The sequence below is a fragment of the Psammomys obesus genome, unplaced genomic scaffold, assembly GCF_907164565.1.
Source record: "Psammomys obesus unplaced genomic scaffold, mPsaObe1.curated_primary_1811, whole genome shotgun sequence".
In the NCBI taxonomy this organism is placed as follows: domain Eukaryota; kingdom Metazoa; phylum Chordata; class Mammalia; order Rodentia; family Muridae; genus Psammomys; species Psammomys obesus.
Genome location: NW_026586383.1, coordinates 12,326,179 through 12,340,689, shown reverse-complemented (window position 1 = coordinate 12,340,689; position 14,511 = coordinate 12,326,179). Strand labels below are relative to the sequence as shown.

The following is a 14,511-nucleotide window of genomic DNA, read 5'->3' as shown; positions in this document are numbered from 1 at the left end:
AATAAATAAATAAATAAATAAATAAATAAATAAATAAATAAATAAATGTAAGCTGAAATTTTTAGTGTTGTTAGGCTACTTTTCAGAAGTATGCTCAGGAAACTTAGATCTCAAGTGAGGAGACTGAGGTAGAATCTCAAAGATTTTTTTATTATGCAGGGCTGCTAAGTGACTTCCTATATCCAATTTGAGAAAGGGCTGAATGTCCTGGCTTTGTCTTACTACAGAATTCCAAAGAAACACACAAACTCACCACACCACGCTACACACCTTTCTTCATTTGTGGATCCTAATTTGCAATCTTGTCTCAAGACCTCTGTGTCAGTTCCAATAACTCTCTTTCTCTTTCATCAGGCCAGTCAACCCAGAAGTGAGGCACACATATATGGGAAGTAGGAGAACCCTGAAATTTGGGGAAAGAGGTTGGAAAAGTTTGCACATTTTGTCTTGTCAGCTTCTCTGACAAGTATGGAATCACTTTAAAATCAGCACATCGGCTCTTTGGCTGGCCTCAGAGGCCACAGTGTTGGAGTATTAAATGTTCTAGCAATAACACTTCCAGGTATACCAACTGGAGCCAGAGTGTTTCTTCTTACAGAAAGATACAAAATTAAGCACACCAACATCAAAGGCTCAGTGTTCTCTACCAGCTGCAGCCTCTGATTCTGGGCAAGTGAGGAAAGATAGCAGCTCTATATTGTTTGTCCTGTATGTATTTTAATATCAGTGTAGTGTGGCTGGTCTTGTGAGGTTGGTGAGAAACTCAAGTCCATGATATAGAGCAATGTTTAATGTATCAGGAATCTGAGAGGTTCCTACTTCACTCTCTTCTCCTACTTCCTCACGCATTGCATCACCACTGAAGCCTTCAATTGTGTGACTTTGGACAGTGAAGGCTAACAGTAAGTGAAGTGTTACTAAAACAGTCTACTTTTTAGCTATTTTCCTCCCCTCCTCCTCAAAGCATTCAGACCTTTTGAACCCATGCAGACAGATTTTAAAAAAGGTAAGAGAGCTGTGTGCTGACTTCTGTCTTGCTCACACGGGTTTTAGTGGCACTGTAGGCAGGTTCCCATGGGACCCAGTTGTTTAACTCTGGTGGAAAACTCTGTTCTCTGTTCTCTGTCTTGGAATGTCACTGGGTAGGAAAACTGCTGGATATTCAGTCACCCTAGTATTCAGGTACCCTGTTGGTCTTCAAGTGTGACTAGACATTTTTAGAAGCATTTATAGAACTCCTCAGCACCTTTTGGGCAGAAGATAGCCATTTAGACTAACATATGTTAACATCCTAGTAAGACACTTTTAGGGGCTCAAATGAGCTCTTCTTGGACTGTGTTTCCCTGAAGTATGTGAAGGCCAGCTGTGCTTCCGGCTCGTGGCACAGTGTTGTGGTTTAAAGCAGAGACAGCTCATGTTCCTTGCAGATCTCCTGTCCTGTGCTGCTGTTTGCATCTTTTCAGCATGGTGCCTATGGATTCTGATTAGATGCTAAGAAAACTGGGAATTGAGAAATGAAAGCTGGCCCATGATCTAAAGCAATTTTTTTTTAAAAGGCTATGTAGTTACTTTCATTTGCAGTACAGAGGAAATATTCTTTTTCCCAAAGGACATTTAAAAATATCTTTAATTGATGTTTCAGTCTCAGCAAACTCCTCTTGGTCGTGGTTACTTGGTTCTGTTGTTTTTCTTATAGCACTCCTGTCACTTCCAGGTTTTTTTCTCTTTCCTCCCTCTATTCCTCAAGACTCTGTATGCATCAACCAATGTTTGGCTGTGAGTCTCAGTATCTGTTTTGAGGCACTGCTAGGTAGACCGTGTCAGAGGACAACTCTGACAATGCCTCCTGTCTGCAAGCTTAGCAGAGTATCATTCATAGTGTCAGGGGTTGGCACTCTCCAGTAGGGTGAGTCTTTGGTTTGTCCAGGCATTGGTTGGGCATTCTCTCAGTCTCTCTCTGTCTGCTCTATCAACCAAGGACCATGCATGAGCTAGACCTAGGCCCCCTACAGAGATGTAGCAGATGGGCAGCTTAGGATTCAATTGGGTCCTCTAGAAAGGAAAGTGGGGATTGCATTGGACATGGACTCTCTTGCTAGCTTTTAAATCACTTTCCTCTGGTGGGACTGCCTTGACAGGCCACAGGGGAAGAGGACAAGTCTAGTCCTGATGTAACTTAATGAGCTGGGGTGGATGGGAAAGGGAATTCCCCTTTTCTGAGGAAAAGGGGAAGGGGAGGAGGGAGAGAGAAGAGAGAGCAGAGAGAGAGTGAGTGAGACTGAGGGGGAGGAGGAAAGGGGCTACAAGGATATAAAAAGAATAAATAAATGAGGAAAAAATATGTTTAAGTAAGTAACTAGCTCCCTTTATATAATCATCTCTTCAACGAATGAGTTCAAATGTTGCTCTATAAGAAGTTTTACTGTCATATAGGAGGAATAACAAATTATTCCTGCTCAGGGAGCTTGCAGACAGGAGTAGTTTTGTGGGCAGTTTTGTGATTAAATTCTGCTGCTACTCCAGTTTTTGAGTATATATGTGTGCACCTTGCCTAGTTGTTCTTGACTGCCCAGATATTCCCACTGAGCACTTGTTCTCAACTCACTGTCAGAGGAGAAAGCATGGCATTGAGGTTGTCCTCTAAGTATCTGTTGAGATAACTATTTGGAAGCATAGTGCTTTATATCAAGTGAGTCTACTGCCCACTTCCATTTCAGCCACTGTGACTATGCACAGTACAGACATGGAGAAGTATCTTATGGCTTCCATAGTTGATGAGGTTTTGTGTCTTTTAAAACCACTTCATATATTATTTTCTGAGTCATCAGTGAGACAGTAAATACCTCTGAGTTAAAGGTGTTAAGTGCTGCGGGATGTTTACAGCATCACGGATGCCTTAGTGGTGTGCCACATATTTCCTGTCTCAATCCAGGACATCTTAATAGTAGAGAAGAGTAAGATCCTTTCCTGACCAAACTACTGTCATCCTTCTCCTACCACATTTTGAAGGGGTAAGAGAGTATTGGCTTTGCTTTCTCTACTCAAATTCAGAGCTTGTGCCAACAGGTACCTGTAGTAGGTCAATGGGTTTTGAATGCCTGGCTGCTTTTAGGACTGATACATCAGGATTATGAATCTTAATTTGCAAACCTGTCTCAAGTGTCTTCTATGGCAGTTCCCTTTAATCTACTTGTTTTGGCTGCCATGTGCCCATAGCCAGTTGGGCCCTGCATTGCAGCCTCATAGCAAAGTCTGCCCAGCATACCATGTTGTAAGTGACTAAACCTCAGATGGATCCCTTTATGCTTTTGTGTGGTTTTGTGATCATAGTCATTGTAGAGTTGTGGACACCTGGGCTTTTCTATGACATCTACTCCTAGGTGATAAGACTTCCTGGAAAGCCCTATTCCCATCCATAGCACGCTGACTAAATTCAATGAGTTGGCTTATCTGAAAAGAAACCAGCCCAATTAGGAAAATATGGACAGATACATGGGGGGATTGATGGTTTTATCTCCATAAAGGAGATAAAGTAGGCGGTTATACATCTGAAAAAAACCTTTGCAAAGCTCTCCTTACACAGCTCCACTCTTTTTTGACTCTTCTACCTTTCTGCACATTCCAACCAGACCTCTGAGGCCTTTCTCTCTCTCTCTCTCTCTCTCTCTCTCTCTCTCTCTCTCTCATATCCCTCCGTATCTTAAACCCAGTACTAGCCAATCTTATCATACCTTCCTCTTGTAGCTTCTGTGTGAGAAGCTGTTCAGCTACCTCAAGATTTCACTCCTTACTCTACATTAAATCAAGGACTTTCCTATCTGAGTCAGATTCTGATGAAAAAGGGAGCAAGAGTGACTCTGTCAAGTATGCAAGTGTTTGAGTTGCATTGATATATCTTTCTTCACATGTTTGCTGCAAAGTATTCTCAGCTAGAGGCCTTGGATATGCCCACCCACTTTAGGCTTCACTCTAGAGTGACAGTGTCAAATGTTTTGTGTCCTTTGAGGGGTATGAGAGTTGCCAGTGTCAGTGTAGGATTGAACAGCATGTTCTGTCTTGTGTATGGCCTTTGCTAATCCTCCATGAGGCAGGTGTTCATCTCAATATAATCTATGTTTTCAGCTCCAAACATCCCTGGGAAAAGGGAGAGCCTTCATTCGCTATTCTTTGGTGCACCAGAGGTTGGCAGACACCTTGCAACAGTGCTTCATGAACACTAAAGTGACCAGGTAATTGCAAAACTGTGCTGGGCTTAACCCCATAGCATTGATAAACAGAAATTATGTCAGCCAAACCAGAATGCCAGTAGCAGGTGCCTCTTGTTTCTTTCACATCTGTCATTCTTTGTATTTTTTACCAGTCTTTGAACATATAGGACAAAAGTGGGGAAGAGGGAGAGACTACCTTTCTCTCATGTGCTCAACTGTGACATTAGAGCTATGACCCAGATCTCTTAACTCCTAATGCCATGTATCTTTTTCTGGTGGGTAGTGGCTCATTGGGGCCAGTGTTCCTTTGCCTTCCAGAAGAATTTTTTGTGTGGTTTTCCTTCACTCAGCCTGTGCCCTCATCTACCACAGAGTCAGAGTCAGTACCCATCAGTATACCCATCAGTATATCAGGGCTCTTTGGAGAATGAAGGGCAACTACTATGAATCTAGGTTGCCTATATGTCAACCTTTGTACCTCTTAAGTGCCACAGGCTCACCAGGAAACAGCGAACAAGAGAGGTGGGCCTGAGTGAGTGAAGGTAAGGTAGCATTGGTTTAAGAGCTGCAGCTGAACTTCTTTAGGTTGTCGAACCATTTCTTCTCTGCCTCTCCCTAGATATTCGAGTTAATGAAAGAAAACACTTTTGAATTAAAAAAAGAAAAGCAAAAAAACAAAACATGCAAATCTTTAGCTTTATTTTGTCACCTTTAAGGTTCATTTATAAATAAAAAAATAGTTCTTATACATGTAACAGGCTTGTGAGTTAAAAAAAAAAACAAAACATTTATACATTTGATTTGAAGAGTGTATTCTAAATATTTGGCAAAGACTGCCATAAACAGTTCAGTATCATAGACCACTAGTATCAGTACTGTCTTTTTAATTTCTTGTTGCTTCATGTGAAATGGATAAACCACTATAACAATGTACTACAACATTTCTGGATAAACATTTTTTCCTTGGCTTTTAATTTGATGTCTGAACAGAAGTTAGAAATGAGCACAGTGTGTCATGTTGGATTCTGTGAAAGGAATAAAAGCTGAGGTTATCTTCCCCAAAAGAAGTGTTCTGTCTCCTACAGTTGCCCTCTCTTGTCAAGTTACTAAGATTTGAGTATCTCAAATTCTTTGGAGGAAAAGAGATATTATATAAATAATAAACATCCAGATCATTTCAACAGCTTTTTTTTTTTTCAAGTGAAGAAAGGTTATTTGGGAATCCATAATCTAGCATGAAAGATAAAACAGGTTGCTTGTTTTTTGTTGTTGTTGTTGTTTTATATATAATAACATGAGTTACTAGATTAATGAAGCAGAACCACACAGGATGGTCTTGAGTAGATTCATTTTTTTTGCTTATCCTTATTACTCCATGATTCATACAATGTGTATTTTCTGCAGTGACTGGTATTATGCAAGAAGCCCCTTTCTGAAGCCAAAGCTGAGCTCTGACATTGTGGGCCAACTATATGAGCTGACTGAGGTTCAGTTTGATCTAGCATCAAGGGGCTATGACCTGGACGCTGCTTGGCCTACATTTGCCAGGTACTTTGGGGAATTGCTTTCTTTCAAAAGTGGAGGAATGAGATGTTCAGTGTTTTAAAGACTGCCACCCATCTGCTCAGCCTTTATTTTGGAGCTTAATTTACCCATATTTGTCTAATGAGAGTTCTTTTGGGCTGATACATGTAGGCTTTCTTCTGTCTGATAAATTCTTTTTTTAAGAAATAAAATATTGTAGATCTAAGTAAGGCTCTACCTTACTGCTGTCTTTCTCCTTCTTTTTCAGAAGTAAACATACCAGGGTTGAGGTGTATCAATAGCAAGGCTTTGTTTTCACTGTATGCATATGTATCCATAAATGTTTTATGATAATATGTATGTTCTACATAGTATATATTTTCTTTTTTTTTTTTCTGCACAGTGAGTCATGAGAAAGCTATTATTTCAGACTTGACTTTTTCATTTCACACTGTTTAGTTTTACTTGTGTATATATTTATGGTTCTATGACTGTGGGTTAGAGGCAAGCCATAGCACTATGTGAACCAGCATTGTCCATTTTTTTACATATGATATGACAGTTTTCATGCAGGAATAGTTGTGATATAGATCATATATTTTACAAGCTCAGAATATTTACAGTCTAGCAGACCACAGTGTAGACTATTCTGCTCATGAGTGACTGTATCCAGGCGTGACACCCTCTGTGGAGTTAGTCTGGTGCCACTTTCCACAGTGATAACGTACCAAGAGGTTTTTCTTCCATATTTCCTCCTCCCTCACACACATGTGGGAGTGTGACACTCTTGACTAGGGTCATTGCTAGGTTGAGGGGACTAACAGGTTAGACAGTTCAATAAGTATAGGTTGATTCTGGTGGGGTAAAAGTGTGATTAGATTCAGTGTTCCTGTGAATTGAGATTTATCACACAAGTCTCTGTGTTTCAGACCCACAGCATCTAGTAGAACTTTCTTCAGTGAAGGAGATCTTAGTTGTCTTGTCCAGTGTGTTTATGTGAAGTTCAATCGGGTCTTTAGCCACATTGTAGATGTACAGCACAGTGGGACCTTTTGTTTGTTTGTTTGTTTGTTTGTTTGTTTAAACCAGTTTGAGTATTTCTCTTTTTTTCCTCATTGACAAATAGACTGTGACAAGTACCTAAAACTGAAAAATGTGTTTACTAAGGATTTTATTTATTTATTTATTTATTTGGAGGAAGGAGCACAGTGGAAGAAAATTATAGTACTTAGATTGATTTTTTTTTTTTTTTTTTTTTTTTGCTTGTGTATATATGTGAGTGTGTGTGCACATGCATAGATGTTAGAGGAGGGCATCAGTTATCCTCTGTTTCTCTATACCAGAAGCAGGGGCTAAAGTTTTCTGCTTCAAGCTAGAAACTAACAAGTCCCAGTGATCTTTGTGTCTTCACCTATCTTAGAGATGGGATTTCAGGGTTTTCCAGGATAACTCATTTGATTCATGGGTTCTGGGATCCAAATTCCAGTTCTCATGATTGCATAACTAGCATTCTCAACTGCTAGGCCTTCTCTAACCCCCCACGCTATGATGTTTAAACCTCAGCCACAAGCCCATGGAGAGCTTTGGAAAGAAGTGTTGTGTTTTCGTTTTTTGTGTTCTATCTAGGAAAAAGTACTCCTGCATTCAACCATTTATTACTGTAATGAAAAACCTGAGGCAGACTACCTTTACATATAAATAAATAAACAAATAAATGGATAAATAAATAAACGGATAAATAAATTTCTAGTCTGAGAACATGACTTAGCAGTTAAGAATGCTTCCTGCATTTCCAGAAGACCCAAGTTCAAATCCCAGAACCTATGTTAAGCAGCTCACAACCACTCCAGCTTTAAAGAATCTGATATCCTCTTCTGGCCTCAACAGGCACTTCCTCACACATATACCATACACAAAAATAAATCTTTAAATTTAAAATAAGAATCTGAAACTCTTTCCTTTTTTTGGGAGGGTGAGGGGGGAGACAGAAGGGTGGCTTGTTTAGCTCACAGTTTAGAGACTGAAGGCCTAAGCAACATTGGCCCAGCCTCTGGCAATGGATTCCTTTGACTATCATTTCAGAGTAGGTAGCATATGGAGAGGATATGAGGTGTATTCTGTGCAGAAGTAAGAGATCACATGTCCCAAGTAGTAAGCCAGAGGTTAGAATCCCATAGTAGCTTCCAACAGCATACCCCCGGTTGATATAAGGGCTTATATTAGCCACACTTTTTAAAGATTTCACCATCTCTCTGTACCACCACTTTAAGAACCAACATATGAACCCTTTGGTAGACAAACTTAAATGATATCCATACCATATCCTACTACCACCTGGTTGCGTAGTATCTTTGCTAATGTTTCTCTTGCTGCAATGAAACAACATGACCAAAAGCAAGTTGGGGAGAAAAGGGTTTATTTGGCTTACTCTTCCATATTGCTATTCGTTATTGAAGGAACTCAGGACAGGAACTCAAACAAGGCAGGAACCTCGAGGCAAGAGCTGATGCAGAAGCCATGGAGGAACTTTGCTTACTGGCTTGCGTCACATGGCGTACTCAGTCTGCTTTCTTATGGAAAGGACTACCAGCCCAGAGATGGCACCATTCACAGTGGGCTAGTCCCTCCCCCATGGATCACTAATTAAGAAAATGCCTTACAGCTGGATCTCATGGAGGCATTTCTTCAGCTGAGCTTCCTTTCTTCCTGATGACTCTAGTTTGTGTCAAGTTGATACACAAAACCAGCCAGTACACCTAATAACTATCAGCACCACTTCCTGTGTGTTTGTGTGTGTGTGTGTGTGTGTATACCTGAGTTTGTTTGTTTTGTTTTTCTGAAAACAAGTGTGTCTATTCTCTGACAGGAGGACACTGGCCACGAGCTCTTCTGCTTATATGTGGAAACCTCCCAGTCGAAGCTCCAGCGTGAGCAGTTTAGTGAGCAACTACTTGCAGGTAATGTCAGGAAGGCTGGGGTTAACAGGTTGTTAGGGTGAACAGGGTATGTCTTTCCTCCTAGCAACTCAAGGGTAATCTTCTCAAATTCTTGTTATTCTAAGCAGAGTAATACATCCTTTCAACCTATATCCTCTATGTCCTGGAATTTGGACTTTTACAGCCAGCTAAAAATTTAGATCCTTTTCAAACTGAACTCTTAAAATATTTAAAGTATCTTACAGCACTGAGGTTAGAATTGACCCTGTCACCTACCAGGATCCAGCTAAGGGGAAATAACTTAAGTATGAAGTGTTAACCTCTCCAATAAGAGGAGGTAATACAGTCATCCTGGTCCTAAGTGGAGAAGCAAGTGACAGAGTGTTTTAAGAACAATGGATCAGATCCATGATCCAGTTTCTCAGAAATGTGAACCTATTATAACTATGTAATAGAAATTTATTTATAGTACAAAAATATTCATTGTGTATAACGAGCATTAAAAATAGAAAAGATGACTCTTTGACCTCATCTTGTGATTTTTATCATGACATGGTACTATGGGTATAATACATTGGGTTAACCATAATTTCAATGTAACTGAGTTTAGATTTTCTAAGAACCAGTATCCTTTAAACTCTAAAGCTGATGGAGGCTAGATAGAGATGTGAGTCTTCATATCAGTGAGGTTTGTGGGACTCTGAATGTTCTCTGACCTTGTGGCAGGTGCTTTGAACTTAAGATTCTAGTCTTTGGAAAAGATCTAATACCTTAGGCTAAGGAACTCCTTTGTTTTTACTTCTACTTTCACTGACTACAAAAACTTACCAAAGCTCCTATGTTTTACTTTCCCCTAGACTCAGGAGATGGCCTCCAGTTTTGACCTGAACAGTCCTTTAAACAATGAAGCACTAGAAAGCTTTGATGAGATGCGGCTGGAGCTGGACCAGTTGGAGGTTCGGGAGAAACAGCTACAAGAGCATGTACAGCAGCTAGACAAGGAGAACCAAGCACTTCGAGTGATGATCAGCAAGCAAGGGGAGCAGCTTCAGGTAGAGAAGGAGAAGGGGTATCCTGCAGTAGAGGATAGCATTGGCCTCATGGGCCTGGTAGCAGAGCTCCAGAAGCAGGGAGAAGCCACCAAGGCCACGGTGAAGAAGCTACAGACATGTCTGCAGACCCTGGAGCTGAATATAGACAAGAAAGAAAACAGCCACTCAGCTTTGCAGCTTGAGAACATGGCACAGGAGCTTGAGGCTATGAGACACTCCTTGGGTAGGAAGAACCAGCTTCTAGCCAGCCTTTCAGAATGCCTGGCCAGGGCTGAGAAGAGAACAAATCCGTCTCTGGATACAAAATTTGATCAAGAGCTAGTTCCTGCCGACCTGGCCATGAAGTTTCAGGAGCTGAAGGGAAAACTTCAAGCCCTAGAAGGAGAGAACACAAAGGCCCAGGAGCTAAACAGGCAGCAGAGTATCAAGCTAGAGCAGCTGCTCACGGAACTACAGCTGAAAGAGGAGGCCCAGGCTGGCCTAGAGCACTTAGTGAAGGACATGGCCCCACTTCAGGAAGAGTCAGCTCAGCTCCGGCGACAGCTACAGGAATCTCTGTCCCACTTGAGCTCAGTGAAGGAAGAGCTGGCAGAAGCTAGGCAGCAGGAAAAGCAGCAACGAGAAGAAAAGCAGCTACTGGAGCAGGAGGCCAAGTCTCTGACATGGCAGCTACAGCTCCTAGAGACCCAACTAGCACAAGTGAGTCAGCTTGTAAGTGATCTGGAGGAACAGAAGAAGCAGCTCATTCAGGACAGAGACCATCTTAGCCAGAAAGTAGGCACACTGGAGCAGCTAGCTGAGGTGCATGCAGCCAACAAAAGTAAGGAGGCTCTGACCTCCCTGAGCTCTGTCCCTCTACAGGCTGGGGAGATGCCAGAGGAGGGGCAGGAATGCCTCCAGGAAGAACAGGTAAACAATACCATGGTGCCAGGGGGAGACCAGGAGGAATTGCAAAAGATCAACCAGGAGCTACAGAAGGAGCTGCAGAATATGGCTGTGCGCAACCAGCTCCTAGAAGGCAAACTGCAGACCTTGCAAACAGATTACAAGGCACTGCAGGAGCGAGAGGCAGCTATCCAGGGCTCCTTAGCCTCCCTGGAAGCTGAGCAAGCTAGCATCCGGCACCTGGGAGACCAGATGGAAGCAAGTCTCCTAGCTGTGAGGAAAGCTAAAGAGAGTATGAAAGCCCAGGTGGCAGAGAAGGAGGCTGCCCTGCAGAGTAAGGAAGGTGAGTGCCGGCGGCTGCAGGAAGAGGCAGATCAGTGCCGGCTTCGGTCAGAGGTCCAGGACCAGGAGCTCAGAGCTCTTGAAAGCCAGTGCAAGCAGCAGATTCAGCTGATTGAGGCCCTCTCTGAAGGAAAAGGCCAACAGGGACTCAGCCTATCCCAAGTCAACACAGCCCAACTGGCTCTGTCTCAAGCACAGCTGGAAATTCACCAGGGGGAAGCACAGCGGTTACAGAATGAGGTGGTGGACCTTCAGGCCAAGCTCCAGGTGGCCGTTGGTGACCGGGACAAGTTACAGAGCCAGCTGAGTGTGGCTGAGGAAGTCCTAAGAGAGCACAAGACCCTGGTGCAACAACTGAAAGAGCAGAATGAAGCCCTCAACAGGGCCCATGTTCAGGAGCTGCTGCAGTGCTCAGAGAGAGAAGGGATGCTGCGGGAGGAGAGCATCTGCAAGGCCCAGAAGCAGGAGCAAGAGCTACAAGCTATGCAGGCAGAGCTGTCACGGGTGAGTGCTGAGGGAGCCCACCTGGAGCATGCAGAGCTACAAGACCAGCTGCACAGAGCCAACACAGACACAGCTGAGCTTGGCATACAGGTCTGTGCCCTGACAGCGGAGAAGGATCGAATGGAGGCAGCCTTGGCCAGCTTGGCCCAGGAGCTCCAGGACTCCAAAGAGGCAGCACTACAGGAACGAAAGGGCTTGGAGCTCCAAGTGATGGGACTACAGCAAGAGAAGGAGAGCTTGCAGGAAAAGCTAAAGGCAGCTGAGGAGGCAGCTAGTTCATTCTCTGGTCTGCAGGCACAGCTGGCCCAGGCTGAGCAGCTGACCCAGAACCTTCAAGAGGCTGCACACCAGGAACGAGATGCCCTTAAGTTCCAGCTAAGTGCTGAGATCATGGACTATCAGAACAGACTAAAGGTAAGCTCAGCTTTAGCCATTTCTCAGGCTACACCTGGTGGCTCCATAATTAGTTGACCCTGCAGCAAGAAAAAGTGAAGATCAAAGAATGCCCTATTTCCATTCAACTGTGGTAGCTCACATTTCTTTACAGAAACATATCAGGCAGAGTATGGGGAGCAGTGCCTTCGCCTGAAGCCTCCACTTAGGCTGTAGCAGATGTTGGCTCACACAGAACTTTAAAATTGAGTAGCCAACGTTGACAGAACAGGATGTACACAAATTTAGTTTTGTGGCTTTTGAATTCTCAGCAGATATAATAGCCCATTTCCATATCCCCATAAGGCAGCAGGCAGCAGCAGCAGCTCAAAGAGTGCACACAACTTTGCTGCTTCCCTTTTTGTGTGTTTGTGTACACTCATTCCTCACGTAAGTTTCAGCCTCCATAGGGTCACATGTCTATGACAGCTTGAGTCCTGGCTCTAGTCCTTGCTAAATAATCGGTTCCTCTGCATACCATCCTGATGGCTGACAGGGTGTAGGGAACTGGCTTGGTTTAGAAAAGCAAAACCTTTAAAGCAGACAAATCTTTGAGACTGTAAGAAGAAAAGGGGCCAAAGAATGATAGTTAAGAACAGGAACAGGTACTTTGATTTCCAGTGTATATCACTAGAGGGTCTGTACCTAGGCCCTGTATTCTCAGTCCACTCTTCACCCTCTCCTGCCCTTTCCTAAAAGTGCCCTCCCTACCCTAAGCCATTCCATCCCATGAGACTCATGGGCCAATTTTTTCACCTACAGAAATTAATTCTTTTGAGGAACAAGCTGAGTTTCTTTTCCTAGTAAGCTTGCAAGTGTTTTGTTACCAGTAGGAAAGAAGCTTTTTGAGGAGCATTTTAAGAAAAAGAGCAGTCCTGTTTTTAGGAAACATTTGGATAATAAAACTGAGGAGTCGTAAGAGCAAGAACCTCTCTCTCACAATGCCTTTCTTATCCTTTCCAGACAGCCAGTGAAGAGTGTGGGAACCTCAGGGCCCAGCTAGAAGAACAAGGCCAGCAGCTGCGAATGACTAAGGAGGCTATGCACAAACTGAAGGTGGGCCTGGCAGGGTGCTGTCAAGGAAAGGGGATCTGGTCTGCTTTTACTAGATTGTTGTAAGGTGTTTTTCACGATGCTGCCAGTTCTCAAACTGAGACAATACCCCAAGTCTACACCATGACTTCCTTTCACTCCCTGGACTTTGGGCTAAAAGGATATTGTTCTTAGTCACCTCTGTTGGCATTTTCAGGTGTCAGTGAAATGGCTCTGGTCCCATTAGTAACCACACTCCATTCCACCTGCACTGCAGCACCCACCAAAGAGCATTCCCCACAAATACAGAGCAAAGGTTTCTGGCCTCAGGAGCTTCAGCACAACAAAACCTTCTCCTTATAAGTGGTCCTGCCAGGCAGTGTGACTAGCAAACCAGTCTCTTCTTCCATGGAGGGTTAGCTTTAAGCTTTGTGTCTTCTCTCTGATGTCTTATACCAGGTCACCAAAGCAGCCATAGAGGAAAAACTGAACTGCACCAGCAGCCGCCTTGCAGAGTGCCAGGCCACTTTGCTGCACAAAGATGAAGAAAGTACTACTCTTCGAATAAGCCTAGAAAGGTCAGTCACTGGGTCACCCACACAGCCACTGATGGTCTTCAGGGATTGGGTAGGTGCACTCATTTTAGAAAGTAAGCCACTTGTACAAGATGAGGAAATCATGCTAAAGTCATGCCACCAGAAAACACAGGGGCCAGAAGCTTGCCACAGAGAAGTCAGCTGTCTTCTGTCATAGTCCACAGAAGACAGGGTGCTTGTTTTATCTGGTGGGGCTTTAGGTATGTACTAACTGCATACTTCCAAAAAAAAAAAAAAAAAAAAAAAAAAAAAAAAAAAAAAAAAAAAAAAAGAAAGAAAGAAAAAAGAAAACTGAAAGGAGGCAGTTAGAGTATAAGAATAATGGGAATAACCACAAGCAACGAGTCCTGTGTATAGTGTGGCTTGTTCTAAATCATTCTTAGCTGAAAGGTTTGGGAACAGAAGGGTATTGTTTTCATATTTCAGAACAATTTGGATTACCTATTTAGTCTTCCCATCAGTCCTGTGAGGTTTACTTTTTCTCTTCAGTGTATCATTCTCTCAGTTTGAGGCCATGTGGAACATAGAGCCTAAGCCTACTTCTGAAGATAGGGCCAAGCTAGTGCAGCTAGGGCCTGCTGAGAACAGTTGGCAATCAACAAAAGCTAGTATATCAGATTGTCCTGAGCCTGTACTCATTCCTTTTCTCCTACCACGTGCCTTTAAGCTTGGGTCTGGGTTTAGTGAGAAGCCTAGTGTCTACCCCATTTCTTATAGCTCCTAGCCAGGTCTTGTTCATGTGATTTGAACAGAAGACACATTTGAGTTGATATTTTTAAATGCTTTAGGAATGAAAGCCATGTATGCTGGCACATGCTTTTAATCCCAGCATTCGGGGTGGAGGACAAAGACAGGTGGTGTTGTTTGAGTTTGAGGCCAGCCTAGTCTACAAAGAAAGTTCTGAGCCAGCCAGAGTTATATAGCAAAACCCTGTTTCAAAAAACAAAATGAAACAAAGTGCTCTAAGAATGGTTATGTGGAAGATCTTTCTCTTAGCTGC

General features: G+C 43.0%; 1 protein-coding gene across 2 annotated transcripts in view; it reads left to right on the top strand.

Annotated features, from left to right (window-relative positions):
* The window catches only part of Fyco1 (FYVE and coiled-coil domain autophagy adaptor 1), a 73,254-nt gene that overhangs the window by 21,975 nt on the left and 36,768 nt on the right, over positions 1-14,511 (top strand). For both annotated transcript variants that reach the window (XM_055601635.1, XM_055601636.1), the window contains exons 5-10: positions 4,123-4,229; positions 5,613-5,756; positions 8,599-8,689; positions 9,526-11,865; positions 12,847-12,939; positions 13,375-13,493. In XM_055601635.1, coding sequence (XP_055457610.1) covers positions 4,123-4,229; positions 5,613-5,756; positions 8,599-8,689; positions 9,526-11,865; positions 12,847-12,939; positions 13,375-13,493 — 2,894 coding nt within the window. The remainder of the gene's footprint in view (positions 1-4,122; positions 4,230-5,612; positions 5,757-8,598; positions 8,690-9,525; positions 11,866-12,846; positions 12,940-13,374; positions 13,494-14,511) is intronic.